Below are 24,355 nucleotides of genomic sequence, written 5' to 3'. Positions count from 1 at the left end.
AACAGCACTTATCTGTTTTATACAAGATAAAAACAGCACATCCCACTATTGATACAGTGCTTTACTGTCCAGTCTGCATGATTTACCAGGATTACAGAATCCAGACCTTAGCAAAATACTGACAGCAGAACATATGAACACCATTCCCATGAGCTGAGCTTTTTATCTCCAAGGACCAGGAAAATAGATGGCCCCGAAACAACAGCAAATGGTGCCAACATGTTGGACATCAACTGAGGAAGATTATTCTCACCTAAAAAGATTAATGGGAACATATTACAGAGCAGCCCTTGCGTAACTTGGGAAAAGATTTTCTGGAGACCTCTTCCAAACAAGGTTTTCCTTTCCTAGATCAGAAAGACAAGATTGGAAGACTAATTCATTTTCTGCCTTCACTTAAATAATTGAGAGATTAAGGAGATTAAGCAAAAGGACTTTGCTTAGGGGACCTTCAGTATCTAAAGGGGAGCTACAGGAAAGAAAGGGACAGACTCTTTAGCAGGGTCTGCTGTTACAGAACAAGAGGAAATAGCTTCAAGCTGAAGGAGGGCAGATTTAGGTAAGATACAAGGAAAATAACTTTTACAGCGAGGGTGGTGAGGCACTGGAACAGGTTATCTAGTCTTGTAATTGATGCCCTGATTATGGAGACTTTTAAGGCAAGACTGGATCAGATTTAGCTTTAACCTGATCTAGCTTTGGTGTCTCTGTGCACTGCAGGGAGGTTGGACTAGATGGCCCTCAGAGGTCCCTTCCAACTGTAAGGATTCCATGGCTGTGGCAGTCTCTTGCAAAGGTTCAAAGACAAGAACATAACCCAAACATATCTAATTACAGCAGCAAACACACTGAATTATCTCAGAATCGCTTTCACAGAAAGAAATATCATTTTTCTGTGAAATAATTACCTCTAACATGCCCACCCATTTCCTAACATGCATACTTTAATGTTTTGACATCTTAATGCCCTCTGCTGCCAAGAAGTCCAGTCTGCTGCTCTGTCAGAACTTCATCCAACAACTGCCTTCCACTCCCAATCATTTCACACAGAATCAATTTCAATATTTCAATCAATATCAATATCAATATTTCAATAATTTCAATATTGATTTGAATTTAGTGGAATTGCTCCTCCAGTCCACAGTGCTATGATTTACACTTTGGCAGAGTGATTAGGACACAATACCAAAGCCAATTAATTTTTAGCCTATTTTTACATCTTGCGGCTACAATTTCCATAAAGCCAAGAGGAATCAAAGCCCGTTGGTCTTGGAAGCACCAATTGCCTTTAAATGAAGCCCTCTGAGACATTTATGCATGTAATAGAAATAACTAGGCCCTGCTTCCTCCCCTTCCTCAAGCCATGCCAATGGATGAAAATCCTTAAGCATCATTTCCCTTCCTAAATATGTGAAGGGGAAAGAAGGAGGCATTGCAAAGTGCCTTCAGTTAGATGAGATTAGTTGTGGCTCTTCACTTTCCAGTATTTCAAATACAAGCAACATTGCATATCATACAAAAATGCATACAGAAACAAACATATACCCCAGAAAGAGACAAAGTTCTGTCTCAAACAATTTGCATAGCAGGAAGAGTTTTTGTTTTTTTCCCTGATTTGAGACACCTAAGCAGATTAAATCAATAAGGCATTTAAAAGAGCACGAAAGAGCATTTAGCAAAGAGTCACACTCACTAAATAGCATGTTTCCCCATGTTCAGCCATTTCAGCAGAGCTGGGATGTGTACTGTACTCCAAACACATATGGCAAACGTGTGACACCAAGGAGACTAAAAATACTCTGCATGTTCCTAACTACATGTGGTAATGGTGGATTTTAAAACGGATGGCCTCAGTTCTTCCAGTTATGTCAGTTACGAGATACAAGTGCAAAGATGAAAGACAACAAATAATCATCAATCCCACAATTACTGAAAATACAGAAGCATTTTCCAGAACAGATGTACTGCTTGTCTTCTCATACGCAGTACAAGTAATAAACAATGCAACTGTCCTCCGTTCATTCTCTTTTTGCTACCTAGTGATGTAATCCATGCTTCCTTTTCTAAGCCCAGTGACTGACAACATGTATTAGCTATTCCTACGGGGACTGCAACATTATCAGCACTGCTATGCTGCTGCTCCCCTCCTTGTAGGCTGCCACTAACAACAACTCTTCTGGCCTGAGATTTCTCACAGAGTTGGCAGGATTGTGCACAAATGCACAGCTCCAGGTTGCCAGGTGCTCATATATATTTTATTTAGATCTTTTGTTTAGCAGCAACAACTCAAAAAAAAAAAAAAAGCACAGATGGAATGAAATTAAACTCAGGAATAAGTTAATTTCATATACAGACAGACCACAAACTGTTTTATTACACATACAAGAATGAAAACAAACAAGCTCCTTTTAGAGGTCCCCTTTTCTTCTTTTGTATATTAAGAAAAAAAAAAAGTAATTAGACGTGTTTCCAAAAAATAAAAATTAAAAAAAACACACTGCCTTTGAAAATTACAACTGAGATAAAACCAACAAAACCAGGGAAGACATTTTCATCATCAATGTACATCTGAATAGAGTCATTTGGGAGCTTTCTTCATTAACATAACTTCCTAAGGACTAGCAGTAAACTAGAACAGAAAAAGAACATCATGCCCCTTTGATGTTAATCATAACTTAAAAATAAATACAAATGTTGGAAATGTGCTACATACAAAGAATAGCAGCTTAAAACATTTCTATTGCTTGTTACAGGACTGCTGAAATATATTTCTGTATCCTTCACAGCATGTTTTGCTCAAAAGACTGCAATAAGACATGGAATGGCCTTGTAGGAAAAGCTCTCAACCCTGTTCTGGGAACCCAACAGGCCTCTGCATTGACACAAGCAGCGTGGGGAACAAACAGAGGAGCAGAAGGTTGCACGCAGCCACATGACTGCAGTGCTGTCATGGGGGATGCAGGGCAGGTTGGGAAGGCTTTAACAGTTGCTTCAAGAATGCTGCATCAGTCATGTAGCTCTTGGCATAGAGACAAAATTGTCTTTATTTTCGTAAAGCATAGAGAAACAGAATGAGGAGTCTGTTTATCTCAACAGATATGTTGCAGGGAAACAACCAATAAAGTACAAGACACAGATCCAATATCATGACATTATTAGCTAATCTTTTTAATTTAATATTGAGATGAAAATACCACTATACTCCCACTGAAAGAGCCCTAAATCATTTCTACACATAAATGCACAGGTTATTCATGTTACTCTACTGAAAAAAATGAAAGATCTTCTCGCTGTCAGCTGGTGTAAAATGTCAAGTACACCACTGATAAAAATACATAATATCTAAATAAGTCATAACAGTATGTTTCCTGTGTACTGCCCTCAAGAGACATGAGAGAAGCTGGCATGCTGTGACCACTGCCCAGGCTCTGGAGGTTGATGCTACTGCAGTGAAACAATAAATCACCCAGCAAAGATGCACGCTGCCTTCAAGACAGTGATCATAATCAGCATAAAGATGTGCCGACTTTGTGATTAAATAACTTGTCAGGTTGATTCTAAAAAGCATTTGTGCATCTATAGCTCTAGCAAAAGCATACAACCCTAACACATTTGCTTCCATAGCTGAAATATCTTAATGAAAGTAGTCATTATTTTTCTAATTTACTTCTGAACTCTTCAGAGACACCATCAGCTGGAGCGAAACACTTCTGCCTGAATATTGCATTCTGAGCAATACTTGTTATAATGCCATGCTAAAGTTGAAAGAAATTTGAGAAAAATACTTTCAGGCTTTCCCCATTGATTTGCTCTGTGCACTTGAGAGCACTTTATAAAAGCTTGTTTCCCTGCTTCTTAGAGGTGGATCACACTTTCATTTTTCCTCAGTTCAACAGAAGAAGGAAAAAAAAATATTTAGAACTGTGTAATGAAGCACAAAAATAATTTGACGAGGAATTAGGGACATGCATGGTACTGGAAGGTAACCTTTGGAAATTGATTTTTGAGTACTATGCCTCTGATCTGCAAAGAACACCCTTCCTTAAGCTCTGTCTAAAAAGCAACAAAGGTTAATACTTTTTCATATAGTTATTTGCCTCCTTGCACTGAAATATCTTTTAACTCGGAAACATTAAGCAAATAAGCTCAAGTCTACTCTAAGTAATCTACATATCAACATATCACATCTGCAGTTTTGTGGGCGCATGCCTCAACTCTTCTCCTCCAACAGAGAATTCACAGACTATGCCCAGAAATTTAGCTGCAGACAAACCAATCACTACTTTTTGTTTAGTTATATCTGCACTAACACTGCCATTCAACAGTGGCCTTGTAAAACCATGAGTAAGAAATATCAAAATTATTCATTAGAACTCATCATCCTTACATTGCTTTTGGCTCATCCAAAGCTCTGATCAGGCCATGCAAAACATCAACAAATACTCATGTCTGGAATCAGGAACCACAGGCTACAGGAAAAATCTTGCAAAGATGGGCATCTCAAAGAACTAGAATCATAGAATCTAGAAATCATAGAATCTATCAGAGAATCTAGAGATCATAGAAACTAATGCTACTGCCCATAAAAGCAGAGAAAAGATTTCCAAGGACAGTAACAGAAATCCAGGCAAATCAAATCCTTGAAACCTGATAGTACAGCACAAACAGAACTGTAATAAAAAACAAAATAATGCTTCAGACTAATAAGAAAAAAATTCTTCAGCTTTAAAAATAGAGAAGTCAAGAGGCAATTCAAGCATTCAGGCAATAGATGTCTCATTAGGCAACTAAATTAATCCAGAAAAAGAAATATAGCTTTATATTACTGAAACTGATTGTTCATTTGACAAAATAAAGACCACTAACCCTCCCTGCTGAGCTTAAGCTTAATTATTGTCATGCCAACGTATTTAAAATTCTCTTGAAATAATAGTCCATAATTATAATATGAATCTGAAGCATTATCATCAAACCTTAAAATTTTCTTTGATTACGTAAGACACGTATTTTGTATTCACAATTTTTATTTTTTGCAAGGAGTTAATTAGAAAGGCACATAATACTTGGCCAGGTTAAGCTCTACTCTACCCCCACATGGTTGCTCTTATACTTGTAGCTAACTTGTCTTTCACGCTTGCAGCTACTTCCTGCTCTACCTACCAGGTTCTCCAAAGGAATGTCTCTCCAGATACAAGGATACAAACAAGACACTTCAGGTGACCTTGATTTTTTCATAGTGGAGGCAGTCTCCAATTCAAAAAATCTCCACCCAAAAGGTACAATAATTTTCTCTAATGAATGCTTTGATCCTAATGCAAGTTAGCACTCATATGCTCGAAATCAATTAAAAAACTTATATTATTTTTAACCTGGTAGTCTTATCCAGTTTCTCATAATGGAAAAAAAAATGCAAGTTTGAAGACCACATTCATCAGAAACGCAGAGATCTATTATCCCTGTTCGTGACCTGCTGCAACGTTGCATACAGTTATTTGGTACCACTTATTTAATTCTTGCTGTGCTATGGATGCAAACTTTCTCCTACATTGATTATACAAATATTGCTTGTCACTAGATAACCTATCACTTACATTTAGATCTAAAAGCATAAAATAATGTTTATGGCTTATTTTGTTGGTTCAGTTCAAATCATGATAGGGGGAAAAACATCAAAAACAATCAAAAACCACGTCTATAGATAGAGAAAAAAGGTACAGCAGGTTTCCATGGTTACATTGTTAACCATCTCTAAATTTACTGTTTACATAGTTTTAAAAGTACAAGACACCATAGACAAGAGAAAATTAAATATTTATTAAGACGTACATTGCAGAAAGCTTCCACCATATGCCATGTCTATTTCACCAGCTGACTGTCAAATGAAGCTCTCAAGGAAATACTAATATTGACCAGTTACTGATGCTGCCAACTACATTATTATATAGGACAAATCCTTGCTGAACATGCACAGAGTAAATCTTTGATTAAAGTTCATTTAGTAATATCTCACCTGTAATTTATTTTCAATAGAACACAGTCCCTAGCCCTGAGACCAATTATAACATAAGTCTCACTAATGTACAAGTACTCACTTGGCAGTCAGATAAAACTAACTGATCATCAAAGGCTGTTCTCAAGCTCTAGCCATTTGAACAGCTGCTGTTTTAATCATTTACTTCTAATGCAAAACAAGTTCCTCCATCTTGTGCTATCATCCTAAAAGAAAGGTTAATTTATAAAACATTTTTCAGTACAAAAACATCATCTAAATCAGGTCACTTTTGTTCTGATTTCCTGGAAATAAACTTCAGCTGCATCTCCTCTTTCTGGGGAGAGGAATGATCAGCAACTCTGTGATACCAAAGACCCTGGGAAATTCCAGGCCTGCACTCAGAAGCTCTCAAGTTGTGTGCAGAATCCCCAGAGAAGGAAACTCTGGAGGTACTTTGAAGTCCTCAACATTTGGCTGTAGACCTCATTCAGTTATGAACTGGAACATAGCCTTAGGTCCTAAATACAAGTTTATCACACAGCAGTAAAACACAAAAAAGGCAGCTAACTCTAATACTGACAGCAGGCCTGATTTCAGTAAATGGTTATAAGAAGTACAGTGCAGTCTATTCAGGCAGCATACAGAGAACAAGACAGACACACTCTTCTAAGAAGCATCACTTTTTCTGCTGTGTACTAAACCAAAAAGTCTACTGGAAACTCTTCCACAGGCAAAACACTGTCAGTCTACATACTGCCTTACAGCCAGACTTTTACTTTTCATTTTTGCTGTGCGCTTGCACAACTTTCAATGAACACATGTATTATTATTTCTTTTAGACAATCTGTGAAGCCTGCAGAGGGCAGCTAGTCTCTGTTCCATTGCGGGATCAACTCTACTTAGGTAATTCTTCTACAGTATTTGCTCCTGAGTGTTGCTACACTCCAATGGCATTAAAATGAGAACAGTTACCTGAGTGACTCATGGCTAATCTTTCTGGCTCATCTTTTCCATATATGCAGAAGACATATTTTTAAACACATATTTGAGTAGCGGTAGAACTCAAACAGAATCACTAATAAGGTTATATTCTGATTTTATCTCCCCATCATTAGTTAAAAAAAAAAAAAATAAAGTCTGTACTTCCACTGAATCACAGAACACCCTGAGTTGGAAGAGACCATAAAGATCATGGAGCCCAAATTCTGGCTCTACATGGGAGCGGAATCCTGTGTTTGAGAGTTGTCCGAACACTTCTTGAACTCTGGCAGGCTTGGGGCTGTGGTCACTGCCACACGTGTGATGCACCCCAGGTTATGGTTGGCCCTTTTGGCAAAATACCATGCCTTACTTAGCAGGTTTCAAATGTCTATATCTAATATTTTCAGAGCTATAATCTAATCCAGATTTGAAAAGCAATTTATTGTACCAAAATGCTAGATGCATTTTAAAATAATCTCTAAATCTACCAGAACTAGCACAGGGCAATACCATTATCCTTATAGCTAGATGAGTTAATATTTATTATATAATATCAGCATTCACATTAAAAATAGTACTTATTACTTATATGTTCTTATTCTCTTTACATCTATCAAACAGGTATTCTGCTTTATTCTATGCTTTTTAAGTTTGGCTTAACATCATTCAATGTAGGCAAGCAAACTCCATTTTGATATTCACATAGACCCAAACACCAGACCAGACAGAACAGTGTTTTTCAGCCAGCTATTACATCAGTCAGTCATACCCAGTTACACTCTGTTGCAAAAAAAAAACGCTAAATCTTTGGGAGAAAGCAAAAAAGAAGTGCGTGATAAAAAGTATTACCCACTGGTTTCTATGGCCTTAGCTCATTCTTCAGTACTGCACGAAGATAATGCAATTACATTTTGGGATATACTAGGAAGCCTACAGCATGTGTTTTGTTTTTTTTTTTTTCCTATTTCAGACTGTTACATAAAATAAAAAACACTGCAGGTTCTGACCCATTCTTCAAAATTATGAGGGTTACCCAACTACTATTTATTTCAGTTGGAAGTCTGCATGAGATTTTGATTTACAGGCTGTAATCTCTTCAGGAAGCTAAGGAAGAAGTGATCCTTACTGAGCTACATACCTTAAATAACATTTTTTTCTTAGCTTCTAAAAAAAAAATCACTTTTTTATTGCAATGCTCTATTTGCATTCATAATCTGACCAAGTAAAAGCAATTAAGAGTGTGTACAGATTGCTAAGAAAAGTTGACATTTCCTTTTTCTTTCACCCTACATTTACATCTGTGATAGACTGTGATTTCAAATCCAATAGTTACTTCCTGTCCTGTTTTATCATCTGTTCTTGGCGTTATGTAAAGAGCTTACAATAAATAACAACGTTGAGCTCTTATATAGCATTTTTAATCCATAGATCTCAAAGCATTTTACAAAGGATGACCATTATCCTGCTTCACTATGAAAAGAAAAAGCACAGAGACCTTCAGGGTAAAACTCTGATCTTCCTGAATCCCCACTGTCCACAATGAAGCAAGGATTTCACCATACACCACAGCACCACAGGTCAGCCAGAAAAAGTTCCAGGGTTAGCAAAACCAATCCAAGGGATGCAACACATCCCCTACGAGGACACACTAAGAGAACTGGGGCTGTTCAGACCAGAAAAGAGAAGGCTCTGGGAGCAGCCTTTGAGTATCTAAAGAAGGGCTGTAAGAAAGAACGGGACAGACTCTTCAGCGGGGTCTGTTATATAGATAGGACAAGGAAAAAGGCTTCAATCTAAAAGAGGGGAGATTGGACTGGATATAATGAAGGAGGATTCTACAATCAGGTTGGTGAGGTACAGGAACTGGCTGACCGGAAAGGAGCTGGATGCCTCATTCCTGGAGACAAAAATCAGATTGGATGGGGCTCTGAGCACCTGATAGAGTTGTAGCTGTCCCTGTTCACTGCAGGGGAGCTGACCTGGATGGCCTTTAAGGGTCCCTTCTAACCCAAATGATTCTGTCATTCTATGATCTTATTCCGCTTGTGATTCATAAGAACACCTCCTGACCCACACAGGCAGTGCTTCTACGCACTGTGCTTACTACGCCTTCACCCTGGGCATCTTACTTACAGCTCTAAACATACTAATGTTGCCATCAGTGCCGTAAATAAATGCAGTCAACTCCCGCTTATTACTTTACTACTGAGATCAACATGACTGCAGCCAGTAACACACACATCAGGATCTAATGACTCCAGCCCTGTGTCTCAAGGTATTTTCACCTCTGGGCTGATACCCTAAACCCACCCAATCAGTGAGTAAGCAGATATGAGTAACCGAGTCTCCTGCCTTTCTTATTTTTGTTCCTCATGCCCATTCTTTGCATCTTGCCATACTGTAGTTTTTTAGACGTACAGACTTCCTTTACTCTATAAACTCTCCTGGAACTCTCAGAAAACCTAGAACCAGGTCTATGCGCTAGAACTTACAAGAGCAAGGATTGAAAGCAGCCCGCCTCTCAACAGCCACACGGCTACCGGAGCACCGACCCGACACCCCGCACGCCGCTGCGCCAGGCCGAGCCCGCCCTCTGGCGGTGCCAGGCCGCCGGAGCTCCGGGGCACCGAGCGCCCGATGTGTGCAGCCGGGCACACTGCTAGGTGACAAATGATTCTGAGATATTAACCCCAAGGGCTTCAGCACGGGCACACGCTGCCGTCTGACAGACGTCCTTTGATCCAGCTCCGCTAAACTAATTGGGAAGTTATTTAAAAGCGGCCTGAACTCAATCTCACCATGCTTTCCCTTCCGCAAACTGCGTATTTCTTGCTGATAGACAGGAGCTGAAAGGCTGAGCAACACGAATAACAAACTGTTTTAATTCACAGTTGCAACACATAAACACGATGAGATCTGCACCTTGTTAATCTCAACTTCCCCACTCCAACAGTTTAACTTAAATGTCACATTTACATAACATTTACATAAAGATTCCATTTTGTTTATACAAAACCCAGCCTTATTTTTGCAACATGCTCAATGCTAATTTATTATGTAACAACAGATTGTTTTCTCTATTTATACATAAAAAAACCCCTTAATTCTAAGAAGGCATTTGAGAAATTGCAGTTGCTGTGAAGCAATTTAACATCATTCTTTATTGTTCTCTGATTTTCTCCCGACAGCCTTGCATTTGTTGAACACTGCCCCAAATCCAGGCAAAATGCCTCAATTAATTTTCTGCCATTTCTACAGCAGCTTTTTCTACAACCTCTGACTAGCACACGCACAGCAGAGTGTTCAAAGAACCTCTCACTGCAGCCCATAGGAGCTGAGATCAGAACTTCAAGGGCAGTAAGGCTGGATCTCTGCGTCAGACAGTTTTTAGAAGCTTCCAAACGCTTCTTAGTTGTTTATTTGTTTGTTTAGTATCTCTTTAGCATTAACGACGATTTCAACAGCAACACAATTCAGCCTTCTAAACTGCAAAACTGTCCAGCAAAGCTCCCAGGACTCTGCAACGTGGCTGGATATAACCGCAGTGCTTTATAAAAGCACTACTATACCTTTCAGCTTCTCCACGTAGAGATCTCTGTACATAAATTCATTGCAGTTCTTTTCTGCATTTTAAGCCTTAAAACGGTTTTTGCAGAAACGCCAAGGCCCTGTACTTTAAACAAGTGTGAATTCCTAAGCTAGAACCACTACCTCTTTACACCTCAAAACTACTCATAAACTAGACACAAAGCCACTCAGTCACATTTAGTCATCACTACGATGGCTTTTATTACCAACAAGACTATAGCACTGACTTCCTGAATGCTAATTAATCACATAACTTCAAGTAACTCACTACAAGGGCTGCTTCCAATACACTGTATCCACATTACAGGATAGGAAAGATCACAGAATGGCCTGGGTTGGTAGAGACCTCAAGGATCATGAAGCTCCAAACTCCCCCCCCAGGCATGGTGATTCCACCTTCTTGCATATTGCCTATTCTCACATTGACACATAGGCTACATAAAGCCAAACACATCTGCTCCAGATTTCCAGGACACCAAGGTGAAGTGGCACAAAAAAATCTGGCAAAATTGGTTAGGATTAGCCTCAGTGGAAACAGATGCACGCAATGAAGAAACCACCCCTTAGAGCACCATGTTGTACTCCTAAGGGGAGTTACTGCCTTTGTTTTTCTTAAGGTGTCTGCAAGGAAGGTGAAGACTGTTGTGGTCACTTTTTGTAGCAAAAGACTAATGTAATACGCTGACTAAAAGCACAGCCTGCAAAGAGAGAAGGGACACACTGATGGCTAAAGCTACCAAGACACTGTTAGAGGACTAGATAGGACACAGGAAGACAAAATTGGTGTAATCTTACCACATCACGTATTGGCAAGGGTATGTGGAGCCAATCAACCCCCAGAGCTACATACTAAAGATTTTGTTCTCAAGGCCACAGCCTGGTTTGCTGCAGAAGACAGTTTGGCCACACACTGTCATTCATGCAGCAAGGATGACTCTGTGATCAGAACAGAATGAGCTGAGAAGCTACAGATTTGGGTTTTTTGGAACAGCAGATCAACTGAAAGAGAAAAGTGGAGGAAGGATGTATCCCTGTGGGACTTTACGCCTAGTGACTTCAATGACAGAGACAGTTACCCAAATACCTCTATCGATCCTGCTTCAAGATAACTAGGATCTCTTTAGTACTGTGCTGTATATTAGAACATCAATAGCATTTTATAGGCAGCCACATTCAAAGCAGCAAAGAGACTGTATAACATCAGCATTATTTGGCTCTCAGAAAACGAACATCTTTTAGGCTGCACTCCAGCAGAAAATCCGCATCTAAATTTGTGTCTAGTTGCCAGAGCCTGGAATCACCAGTAATAGAATTAGGGAAAGGATGCAATACAAAGCAAACAAGGCTGTTTGCAGAAGACATTGACTTCCCAGTAGCTAGGGGTGTAAGAAAGGGAAAGTTCAGATGTTTAATGTTTTTTTTTGGTTTGTTTTTGTTTTTTAAACAAACAGTGATAGGAAGAACTACTTTCTTTTATTCCTCACACTGAACAGTAGGACATAGCTCTCTTAAGCTTGGGACAGCTCGAATATTGCTGAGGGCTTCAGCAATTGACTACAGTTCCCATAGAGGTTACACTCCAATAATGACTTCTTCACATCTCAATAAAGAACTGTGTCGTCTTTTAAAAGTGTCTGCGCTTAAGAAGAATTTTGACTTCACAGGATGTGATCTCAGTGGTACCTTTCTGAACAGAGTAGAGTAACAAGGAAAAAAAAGACTTCTTGTTTAAATGGATTGAACAATTAAGTTATTATGTTACTCTCTTGAGTAGCATGAAGATATGAGGAGTCCTATGGGACTCTACAGAGAATGAGAAGCATAGATGAGTTGGCTGATGAAGTCTTTTCCTTGGTATCTTTTTCTTCAAGAGTGTCATATGTAGATCCACTATGACTGTTTCTCTGTGGGACCCCTCTGCCCTTACATGAGGTATCTCAGCTCAAATTAAAATCAGTAGAGGTAGCAACAAGTATTAGAATTTGATCCCAGAATCTAAACTACATCTTACTCCACCTAAGAAAATTAGAAAAGGGGATGGTCTTGAAGATTTCTATTTGAAGAATCTTTGTACATGGAAATAAACAAAACCTAAGTAACTTTCAACTCTCAATAAGCTAAAGTTAAAGCACAGGGTGAGCTGTATGTGTTGCTAACAGATGGCTACCTCTGGATAACGTTATAGGTGCACGGTCCCACAGCTCTTTTCAAAGCCACATCTGCATGGCAATGAATGATTCATACAGTTTCAAAGGCACAGCAGTGCTGAAAGTGGGGATATTTTTCAAAAGAATCATGCCTGCAGGAACTGTCATTCTTCTCCACTCCCCTTAATCAGCCTTGCCCTAAAGGAAGCACTGTTTGGCATTAAGACAGTAAATATCCTCATAGGTTCAAAATTTTATTTCATCTGATGCCCTGGTCTCAGCACTGGATGAAGTGTTTGGATGGAATAGCTTCAGTGAGCAAACAGCACCATGCAGACTCTTCCTCTTCCCCCTCTTAACTGCTACCCCAAAAGCTACTTTTATGCACTTCAAATTCTGATAACAAACCCATTTCTCCACATTGAGAATGCCTAGATTTAGGAAACACAGGGGTTTTGCTTGTTCATTTCTGTGGTTTTTACTATTACTATTGTCTGTATAGGGAAGAAAAAAACAATATTTGTACTTGTATGATTTGAGTAACATGATTAACAATTCTGCTGAAGCTAAATGAAGTAACAGTTACTTTCTTTTATATCATGAAAACAGTGGGAAAATGATCTTTCAAACACAGCAGTACATTTTTTTTGAGTAGTATGAAAACACGGTTTTCATCATGAAATTTTTCATCAATAAATTATTGGTCTTTCCTCCAGGAATTTTCAGGATTCCTGTTTCAGACAGTGTATAATTCATAGATTTCTAACAATTCTGCAACTCTGCTTTTTGTTATTTTTATTTTTCGCAGAGAAGCACAAATTGCAATGAGGACTTTGCACAACAGATATGGTATGAAATACAGAAGAGAAAGTCTACAATATCTTGAGAGAAGAGACCATTAAAATAGATAAAATAAATGAAGGCAGTAACTTGCCAAAACTCATATAGCAACCCCATTGGCAAACATGAAAGTAATACCAAGTCCACTCCTTCCCAGTCCAAAAATCAACTGCTGAGGAATGGCTTTTTTTTTTTTCCCTTTATGTAAAGTAAAATAAGCAAAACTCATACTGCTATAATGTAAAGGAACAGTATTTCTTCCTTAACAGCACAGTTACAGTAAATGTGTCTGAGGAATCCCCAAGTTAAGAACAGGAGTGACAAATAGAGAATGAAGTATTATTAAAGCTATCTCAAAGAACAAGCTTGTAAGACCCACAGTGGGCTTTGAAAACAGGACATATTAGTCAAAAAATAAGGTGTTCTACACAATCAAATTCAAGGAATATTTGCTATTTAGGGATTATGTGAGCATACAACTCCAGTACTGTATCTCCACACGATGCAAAACAATGCAGTATATTAGAAAAATGCCTTCTATTCAGTGGTAGAAGCATTACTAGTGGTTCAGACTTAGTACCTCAACGTTTACTGTGATTCTGCTCTTGGTTAAGAAGTTACCTGCATTCCCTAGAGATCTTGCTGTGCACTGTATTTCCTGTACAACAGTAGCGTATTTCTAAATATTTCTTATGATTTAAATATATCTACAGATCAAAAATGGATGTGACTAATTTTATAGAATGGGTACCAGAATTTAAGTATATTGAGTAGACTAAAAACTATATCAACATATTGAAATGCAGACATCTTCAGTGATACTGACACTATGCCTTCATTGAAGAGAGCTGTTTTAAATGCTTTCATGATTCACACAAAGAAATATACAAAATAAAGTTATAAAAATCTATGACTCAAGGGTTATGCAATGTAAGGACACTGGTTTGCCTGTATAACCATAATTCAACCTCATTCTTCCTGTGACAAAGGATTACTAGGTGAACTCATGCACTTTGTGGGGGTTTATTTGTAACTCGTTTAAATCACAAAAGCATGAAGTTGAATACGAGGCTACCCAGTATTCTTCCCAGTGAGGTATGCCTTTTGTATTGCTATCTGAATGGCATCCAGACTTTGCATGGATACAGAACTACTATCATTTCCTGGATGTTGCCATGTTGCTGACAAACTAGAGGAGAAGCTATATTTGAAAAGGGTATCTTAGATTCCATAGAGGACTACGTGAAAAGAGCACTTATGAGCAATGCTGAACCTACGGCAGTGAAATGCTTATAGGCACTCAACATACTACTGGAACTGAACACTTCTTGTAAAAGCTCAAGTCCAGAGCATTTAGCTGGGTACTGAAAACATTAAAAAAAAACAAACATGCTTCGAGTGCATGACCAGAGGAGTGAAAAGTAACCAGGAGTAGTCACCCATGGTCAGAGCTCTGGGAGTCAGTGAATCAGTGCTGCCTGCAAGGATTCAGACCTGTGAGTACTTAACAGAGCCTTTATCCACAGTAGCCTACCAGAACGAATTCAGAACCAGGGCAAGGTCAACAGCATGCTCTAGTTCACACACTGGGTTAGTCCTCCCAAAGTAAAAGCCTTTGCAGACAGAAACTGTGCAAGAAGCAACATTTTAGTGGGATGGAATAACTTACAAAGAATTCTCTAAGGACCTGAGGACTGCAAATTCTGCCATCTTTTGAAGTACAGATTGCATTTCTTTAAAAACTCAACTAGATAGCGATAGGTTTTTGAAAATGAATGCAAATACATTCTCAGAGAACTCCTGAGACTTTGCTCACATAAAAGAAGTCCAAAGAGCAAAAAAGTTCCTCACAACGCATTCAGATGCATTAACCTCCCTTTTCTTCTTGAAGCGCCCTGCTTTAATCATGGCATTCATCCAAATGTCAGCGAACAAAATCCACAACAATCACTTTGCATTCCTTATTCATCTTCAGAACATAGTCCATCATCTGCATCCAATCAATCAAGCTTTCTATTAAGGAAAACAAATCTCTCCCCCATGGAGTCACAATTGTCTATAAAATTCAAGGCCTTATTACAAATAAGGAGGTACTTCAGTATGCAGAGAGAGGAAAAAAAAGCCTTTAGAAAATGTTCATTTTTCTCCAGAGGAAAAAAAAAACAAAAAAACAAGGTAAGGAAAAATAGTATTTCCTCAGAATAAGTGGAACTCCTGATGTTTCTTGATTCAAGGTTTTCCTAAATGACTCCTAAAGAGGCTCCTTAGGAGTTTTACATTGTGCTACATATTCAATTCAAATATAAGCAACAATCTTGCCACAGAAAACATCAAATAGCAACCAAGTTACATGGCCATCTCCACCAATAACAGAAACACTTTTTGATATGCAATTGCAATTCAAAATAAATACTAGCTTACCTGACCAGAAAGCGATGGAGCCCAACATCAAAACTTCTGTAAGATAAAAAGATTCATCATATTTTAATTATGAAAAAATACTTCTTAGACAGGTATTATATAAACAGAGTATTTCAAAATAATTATTATCCAAGATAAATGTAAAACTGTCATTCATAAAACCTAAACAAAAGAAGTTTAGCATGCAATTTCCTTTATTCAATGACGTGACATTTAAGATGATGACCATACGAAAAGATTTAGACTCACAAAAAGCTTACTTCCCTTGAGTATTTCTTCAGTTAAGCAGTAACATTCAGAGTAACATAACACACAGAGAGCATAAGTTTTAATTACTGGAGATAATCTTTTATAGCATCCTGATGACCAGCAAGTCTACTTGATTCCTGCCATACAGATAGAGGATCTACCTATATATACTTCTTTCCTTTGATGTTCTTTGTACTGCAAAAAAAAAGGCATGGAATTGCTTTGCTACAGAATAATCAGTCCCCTTATCTCTCCTTCAGATACAGAGACTACACAGAGATATGAGCCTTGGAAGAATGTTCCTCACAAATCTGGGGAGGAAAATAACTTTGATGACTTCTGACAAAGTACAAATTAAGTCACCCTGAAGGACAAGAACTGTGCCTGGAAATCTGGGGACTTGCAACATCTGCTGTTAATGCCACTGTTTTTTCTCCTTTTCTGAGTTTCCTCCATTGATCTGCGAGCTCTGGAGAAACAAGCTTCTCAACCACGTACAAGCAAATCCTTGACACTACAGGAAAACTAAACATCTGTTGATTTCAGAAGTGTACCTAATGTCTGAAGTATGTGCCTTTTTATGGGACTACCAATACAAACCCAGATTAATAGTGTGCATAACAGTACAACTGAAAAACACAAACATCTTATTTCCAGTATTGAACTTGCTCTAAAACAGTCTTGCATTGTGTACACAATCTGAAAACAAATATTATGCACTCGAGCAGCTTGTTCCAAAAAGACTAATCAGTTATCTGAATTCAATATGATTCTACTTTAGTACTATTGCAGTGCGTTGATTTCTACTTGAAATATCAAAAAAAATCAGATACTGTTAATTAATGGCACCTTGATAACAGAGGAGAGATGATGACCTGCAGAAATTCTAGGAGTTAACATGGAGGGCAATTCTAACAAATCAGCAGGATAGATAGTAGTGCATCTACAAGAGAAATGTGATGTGGAACATGAGTATATCAACCTCTGACACTGAAGTGAACATTGAAGGACTTGGCTTAGAATAGGCACAGTAACTGAATGGTCCTGCTAACCTCAGATGTTCAAAGCTGATGCCTAGTGGGGTGGACAAAATTAAGGCAGAGTGGATTCTGATAGGAAGGGAGAAAGCAGCATTTTGCTGTAGACTTGTGTCATTTTTTAACAAAATAACACTCCTATTAAAAGATCTATAACATTATTTCATATTGGCTATCAAAATTATTTCCATAAAATCCACATTAAAAATAAACATGCACAGAATCAATTTACTGGAATAAATGAAAAAGGCAGAAGATCAGAGCCTCCTCTCAGCACAAATCAGCACAGACAGTCCCATTATTCCTCAGCTTGATGCTCTGCCAACACATTTCACCTGACTACATAAGATTCTCAATACTCCACTGTTCAAGTAGTATTTTAAAGATATAACTACATGGCGACAAACAAAAAGATGCATATTAGCATCAGAGTGTGCATCCATATCTCTAAGACATCACAGGACAGTATAATTGGTCAGTTCCAAAAGCAAAGCCAACAATACTGAATGGTCTCAAACTATACAAAGGAGCATTCAGAGCACTACCAGTAATCCACAAGACTATGGATTTGTATACATACATTTTTAAGTATCTATAGAGACATCCCAAGACAAAAACACACAAAAAAACTAAGATTCCAGGAGGCTTGCTTTGACAAGACACTACCACACAGACACTTTCAACTGTTCTGCTTATTCATATTTAAATACACAGTGCTTTTGACTCTACAAGCAAGTGAACTGAAAATAGGGTGAGATAGCAATAGCAACAGATCTGGTAGAAGAAATTACCTCCCTGTTCTCAGACAGAAAAATCAAAATGAAATAAGATTTGCATAACAAGTTCTGGACTGCAACCTGGTAATTGGAAAACAAGCAAATTTAATCATTAAAAAAAAGAAAAGAATCATAGTGCAACTGTATTAATAGTTTCATGAAGATTCCTTCAACATCACAGAAATCCACTTATGGATGGGTGCCAGGATGCCCTCCAAAATTAAACCTCGCATTTACACATGGACAATTATTCTATAACATGAACACATTTATTTGATATTATATAATTTACAATCAACTTCATTCAGTGTTGAGTTTGACTGCAAAAAATAGGATTTATCTGGTAGCCCTTGTACTTCATGGTGCCACAACTACATTAAGTTTCTTCACAGACCCTTTTTGAATCCTATAAATAGCACAATTTTACAAAAGAAGAATACACTTTAAAATAACAAGGGAAAGGATATCCACAGCAATGAGTAAGAAATGACTTGCCAGCTGAACTCTCTATACTGCTCAAACATCAGTAATATAATACACTTTAATTTTTTGAGATGTGTTTAAACATAGTTTAAATAGCAGCAGTAGCCTTTGAATGGGGTATCTTTCGTATCTTAGCTAGTTTAAAGAGGCATTATTTAGCTACTATAAGCTAGTATAAGGAGGTATTATTTCATTTCCAATTCATAATTTACAGAAGGAAGGGATGCCATTCAAGGGACTTGGAAAAGCTTGAAAAGAAGGCCTATGTGAACTTAATGAAATTCAACAAGGCCAAGTGCAAAGCATTGCATTTTGAATGGGGTAATCCCAGATATGTACAGACTGGGAAAACTCATTGAGAGGAGCTCTGCAGAGAAGGACTTCAGGATTCTTGTGGATGAAAAGTTTAACACGATGTATGCCAGCAATGTATGTGTGCAGCCTAGAAGGACAGCAGTATCCTGAGCTGCATTCTGGGCTACATGCTGGGCCGCTTCCTGGCCAGCAGGGCAAGTGAGGTGATTGTTCCACTCTGCTATGCCCTCATGAGGTCCTACCCAGAGTACTGCAGTCAGGCCCAAGGCAGACATGGAACTGTTGCAGGTCTGCAGAACACCACAAGGATGATCAGAGGGTTGGAGCATCTTTCCTGTGTAGAAAGGCTGAGGGAGCTGGGCTTGTTTAGCATGGAGAACGAAGGCTCCAGGGGGACCTCGTTGCTTTCCAGTTCTTAAGAAGAGCTTACAAACCTAACGGAGACCGACTTTTTACATGGGCAGATAGTGATAGGACAAGGGGGGATGGTTTTTAACTAAAAGAGGCAAGATTTATATTGAATGGTAAGAGGAAATTTTTTACTCGGAGGGTAGTGAGACGCTGGCACAGGCTGCCCAGGGAAGCTGTGGAACCCCATACTTGGAGGCATTCAATACCAGGCTGGATGGGGCCCTGAGCAGCCTGAGCTGGTGAGTGGCAACCCTGCCTATGGCTGGGAGTTAGAACTGGATAATCTCTGAGCTGCCTTACAACCTAAACCATCCTATGATTCTATGATAATCATGCTAGTCACTGCAGGCAATTTGATATTTTCTTTATAAAAAAAAACGTCTTTATCTGAAAGCTCGCGTTTTGAATCACAGTTCTGTGAGCAACTTTAATGCTTTTGTTAAGCATGGGAGTTTTAGCTTCTGATACATTTCAGCAGAAGATTATACATATAATCCTCCATAATCAAATGCATCTTTTCCCCGCATCTTAACTAGAAATCAGTGACTAACAGTATATGTATGCTATTCCTACAAGGCCCTTTTCCAAAACAAAATCTTTGAAATTTATCTGCAAGCAAACACTTCTGTCCTCAAGGTATGGTCAAAAATGATTTCACAGACGTGTGATGCCCGCTTGAAAAGCTAAAAGCACAACACAACAGGTTGCCTCCAAATTTGCATTCAGCACAAAACTTAAAGAAAAAAAGAAGAGGTAGAAACATGCTGATATGAACCACAGTCAATAGCAAAAGCACATTCATTTAAAAAAATGCAATCCTGATGACTCCTAGAAAAACAGGTACAAAGCCTCTCTTTTCATCTCTTTATGTGATCCCTTCCCATAACTTTTAAATCTACTGAAGTTACACCACCTTAAGTTACTTAAGAATCTGACCCCACATTTACACTATTCACCACCAGCTCATTAACTGTGCTAGGCATCACTGATTATGACTTCCTTTGACTTGCTAAAAGATCCCATCTCATGAGGTTCAAGTCTGAGATCCCATTCCCAATGATTCACAGCAGGGGACAGGGAATCAAATCCATGTTGCTAAAGAATAGGAAATAATTACTTTCAGAAGCAGAACACCCTATCAGATTCCTGACGCGCACCCATCAAGGCACACAGGGTTAAGGGCCAAAAGAGAAAGCCATTCAAACCTATTTGTTAATGGTTGTCACATAATATGAGAAGAAAACTAACAGAGAAAACACAGTTTCTTCTGCATCTAGACAAGGCAAGGTATCAAGGATACAATATATCCAACACTTACTGGGAAAAAAAAGAAAAAAAAACCAACCTGCAAATCTTTGCTACAGAAAACAAAGTACACTTTTGACATGGAAAACACAAAAAGAGCTGTTATGGCTAAAATGAGGAATATTCCACACATTTTTGAACAATTGAAAGTTCATCATCCTCTCAGGAGCAATATCTTTATAACTGTGGAGCTCCTGGACTAGAATAATCTATGCTGTCAGAAACATCAATATTTTTATTTAAGAAATGAAGTCATTTGTTTGCCTATGCCAGTTCTGTTAAGAGCCAGCACAACATTTTTTCAGCAACTAATGCACAATTTAACAAACTGCACTGAATGCATGCAAAGGGAGAGTGACACCATTTTACCTTTGGGCTCTACCTTGGGCAAAGTAGATCTATAGGGACAGTTTGCCACTTGTGAAGCATTCAAAAATCAGAAAAGCCTACAATCCCTCAAAGCAAGAGAATGGAATGTAGACCAAAATATCCTGAAGAGCTTAAAAATAGTCGTGTTACCTCTGGAATAGGACCTAATGCTGTAATTTCTGTAGGTAGGAAAGGAAAACAAGGAGAAATGCTACCCCATGTTTCACTGGAACAAGCACAATATAGCAATTGCACTGGGATCTCTTCTAATCAGCAAGACTTGTAGCTATATGTTGTGATGATGACTCCAACAAGGGGCTTGCTATGTATTACAGTTTCAGTACGCTCTACCCTGAGGGTATTCTCCATCTCTCAGAAGAAGCCTTCAAGTTTCTGAAACATTTCAACAAAGGTTCTCAGCTCCTCCTGTTATAAACATGGTTAAAGTTGACCTTACAAAGTCCGACTCATTCACATACCCTCAGAGGAAACTGTTCCGCCTAAGTCCAGAAAAGCATTTACAAAACCAGCACTTCCATTAGCAGTCTTTGCAAATAAACCTCACATTTCATCACTGAGTTGCTGACTACGCCTCTATACAAAAGAACATTTTGCACTGGAGACTAGAATATTATTGAACGATAGCTGCTTTCACTGATACAAGGTTTTTAATAGGCTGCTTCACTTGTTTCTCAAGTGTCTTGGAGTAGTGTGTAAACTGATGGATGTTCATCCACTTTGGAGCTCTAAACTTCTTTTCCTGCTTCTTCTGCCTCAGCTAACCTTTCCTCCAACGCCGCCTCTGACAACTTCCCTACTCAGCAACCTGCAAATGATGAAGGCTTCCAAATCACAATTACAATTGTGCAATATAAGTCTGAAAAATATTTTTGAGCCTTGTCAAGAGAATAAAATGATTACAGGGAAAACAGATACAAAACTTGCTTAAATACTTCGCTAAGGTCTATAATTTAGTGTCTCAATTAAAGAACTACAAACTTTTCCTACAGCAAATCCTAGAGAAGTTTGTCTACGAGTTTGTTTATAAGTTTGTTTTCTTTTTTCTCCAAGTAGTGACTGCTACCAATTGATTCATCATCATCATCTTTATTATTAAATAAAGACCCGGGAAAGCCATCCATATTTTGTAGAAGACACTCGTATCTTTCTACAGCTTGCATGGATTCAGACGTGCTATTTTCCTCTAGGTTACTCAAAACTTACACCTTCATTGCAGAACTGCTCTTTGATGGCAAATAGCACGCTTCATTGTACACAAAGTAATTGGCACTGTGCTAGGAAGTACTATCCAGAAAGCAGATGCTCAACTTCAAACAGAAAAATGATGATTACTGAGTAAAAACACAGCAAGCAAATTGAAAATATTCAAGTGAAAAGACAAAGCTGTCTATTGTTGATAGTTTTTAAAACGAATATAGGAAAACATGTGATGAAGCAGGTAATACTGATAAATGAGATCCAATACAACAACCATTAGCAAGTATTGATCCAAATTATAGAATATACTTTTGAATCCAGAGCCTTGAAAGCCATATTGCAACATTTTCTGGGGACTCATGCTACACACAACTACGATGATCTTCAGACTCTTAACTAGAGCAAGACACATGGGGAACTCCATCCATTGATAACACCATTTACTCCCTGATATGGTGCTGAAGTTAGGAACAAAACTGCATACACTCCAGGCTCTGCAATGCTCTTCATGCATTCATTCAAAATAAACTGTAGCAAAATCTTTTCCTTTTCAAAACCAAAAACATCTCAGTCGTACCATAAAACATACAACAAAATAAAATCTGTTCAACCCAACTAAAAAGTTGTTTTTCAAGTGATCTGAATGTACTTCTGAAAACTAAGATCTTAAGCACAAGTTTAAGCCTGAATCTCAGTCTTCAACAGGCTGTCCTTTGTTTATGAGCTGTGATTTTAAGCTTTAACTATCTGCAATGCAGCAAACTGGTAGTAGCAGCTTTCTTTTCAGTGTTTAAAAAAAAAAAAAAAAAAAAAAAAAAAATTCAACTAAGATGATAAGAAAATCCATGTTGTTTGAAAGAAAAAATATGAAGACTGTCAAATGCTTTTAAATCATGTGTCTGACCAGCAGTTTTTTGCTATAGTAATAATAAGTTGGACTTGTATATGCATAAAGATATCTTTATCATATTCTCCAACACTTGCTTAAGGACATACAGACATCTTAACACTTCATTTTAGAAAAACCACTTCCATCTGATCTATTTCTTCCTGAAGTGATACTAAGTTGCCCTTTGGTTTCCTACATTGTTAGAACAACCTGCACTAACACTATGTTCAGCACGTCCTGGATATCTCCATCCTTAGTTTCAGCTCAGCGCTGTGTGGCTCGCTGGCACCAATAAGATGCACATGAAGCAGATGTCCCACCTCATAAAAAAGCACTGTAAATAAGCGGTGGTTTCAAAGCTCAATAGAGAAAACTTCAAATCTTCTACGTGCAGTAAAGTTTTTTTTCTGCATGGAGTCACAGGGAGAGAATAGGGCTTTCCATACCTATGAGGATGGAGTCTCCAGTGAAATCCCAACCCTGCAGCAGCAAAACCCTCATCAATTTCAATAGGAGCAGAAATACGTGGACCGACTTTGAGCATACTATAGGCTACAGTTCAACTTAAGCATGCATTTGTTATGGACACGTTCACCTTTGAGAATATCAGTGAGAGTCCTGGAGTTAGATCTGTGGCATTCAAGTTAACAGCAGTTAGCTTAGGTTGAAGATCTGTACAGCAGAAATAATTTAAATTTAATTAAAGGATGGCCCCAGTGAGAAAGCTTTTTCATGAACTGCATAAAAAGATTTCATAAACTACTAGTGGCCTCCAGCATACAAATTAGATTCCTAATTTAATCTGTTTTGTTGTTTCATTTCAATTAAAACACTCAACTTGTATTCTAGCTGAAAATCTGAGTAAGGCATTAATGATTCCAGGTAGTGATTTATTTTTTTTAAGCAATCTCCTGGCCAGAGACCCAAGCACAACTTCAAGCAGGCATCAGTCATTGCTGGAGTAAATATGAAGTCATATGCAGGTCTGGCTACATAGGAGGCTTCAAGAAAGAAATTACTTCTTTTTTCTCAGGTATGCCTCTCACTGGATTTTAGTGATACACCTCATCAGACACCTTCTTAAGAAGAGCAAATCTCATTCGTATTCTGTTAATCTCTCTTAGGACTCTTCAGAAGAAATACTACTTTAATTTCCTGCCTTCTCTGACTCTTCAGAAATCTGCAGTATCTCCTGGAGAATGGTTGAAGCCTAATGCCTGCCCATTATTGGCAAACTCCCACAGGGTGAGATTTCCTTCAGTTTTCCTTGAGTAAGGCTTGCCAAGAAGAGCAACCATCCAATTACTAGGAGATTTCCCTAGCCTTGCTGCAAA

The 24,355-nt window shown here is 38.3% G+C and overlaps 1 protein-coding gene across 2 annotated transcripts in view; it reads right to left on the bottom strand.

Annotated features, from left to right (window-relative positions):
* The window catches only part of HHAT (hedgehog acyltransferase), a 145,365-nt gene that overhangs the window by 87,673 nt on the left and 33,337 nt on the right, over nt 1–24,355 (bottom strand). For both annotated transcript variants that reach the window (XM_052681515.1, XM_052681523.1), the window contains one exon: nt 15,970–16,005. In XM_052681515.1, the coding sequence (XP_052537475.1) occupies nt 15,970–16,005 (36 nt within the window). The remainder of the gene's footprint in view (nt 1–15,969; nt 16,006–24,355) is intronic.

This window comes from Tympanuchus pallidicinctus, unplaced genomic scaffold, assembly GCF_026119805.1.
Source record: "Tympanuchus pallidicinctus isolate F22 unplaced genomic scaffold, pur_lepc_1.0 scaffold1, whole genome shotgun sequence".
NCBI classification, from domain to species: domain Eukaryota; kingdom Metazoa; phylum Chordata; class Aves; order Galliformes; family Phasianidae; genus Tympanuchus; species Tympanuchus pallidicinctus.
This window is presented reverse-complemented; position numbering and strand designations above follow the sequence as displayed.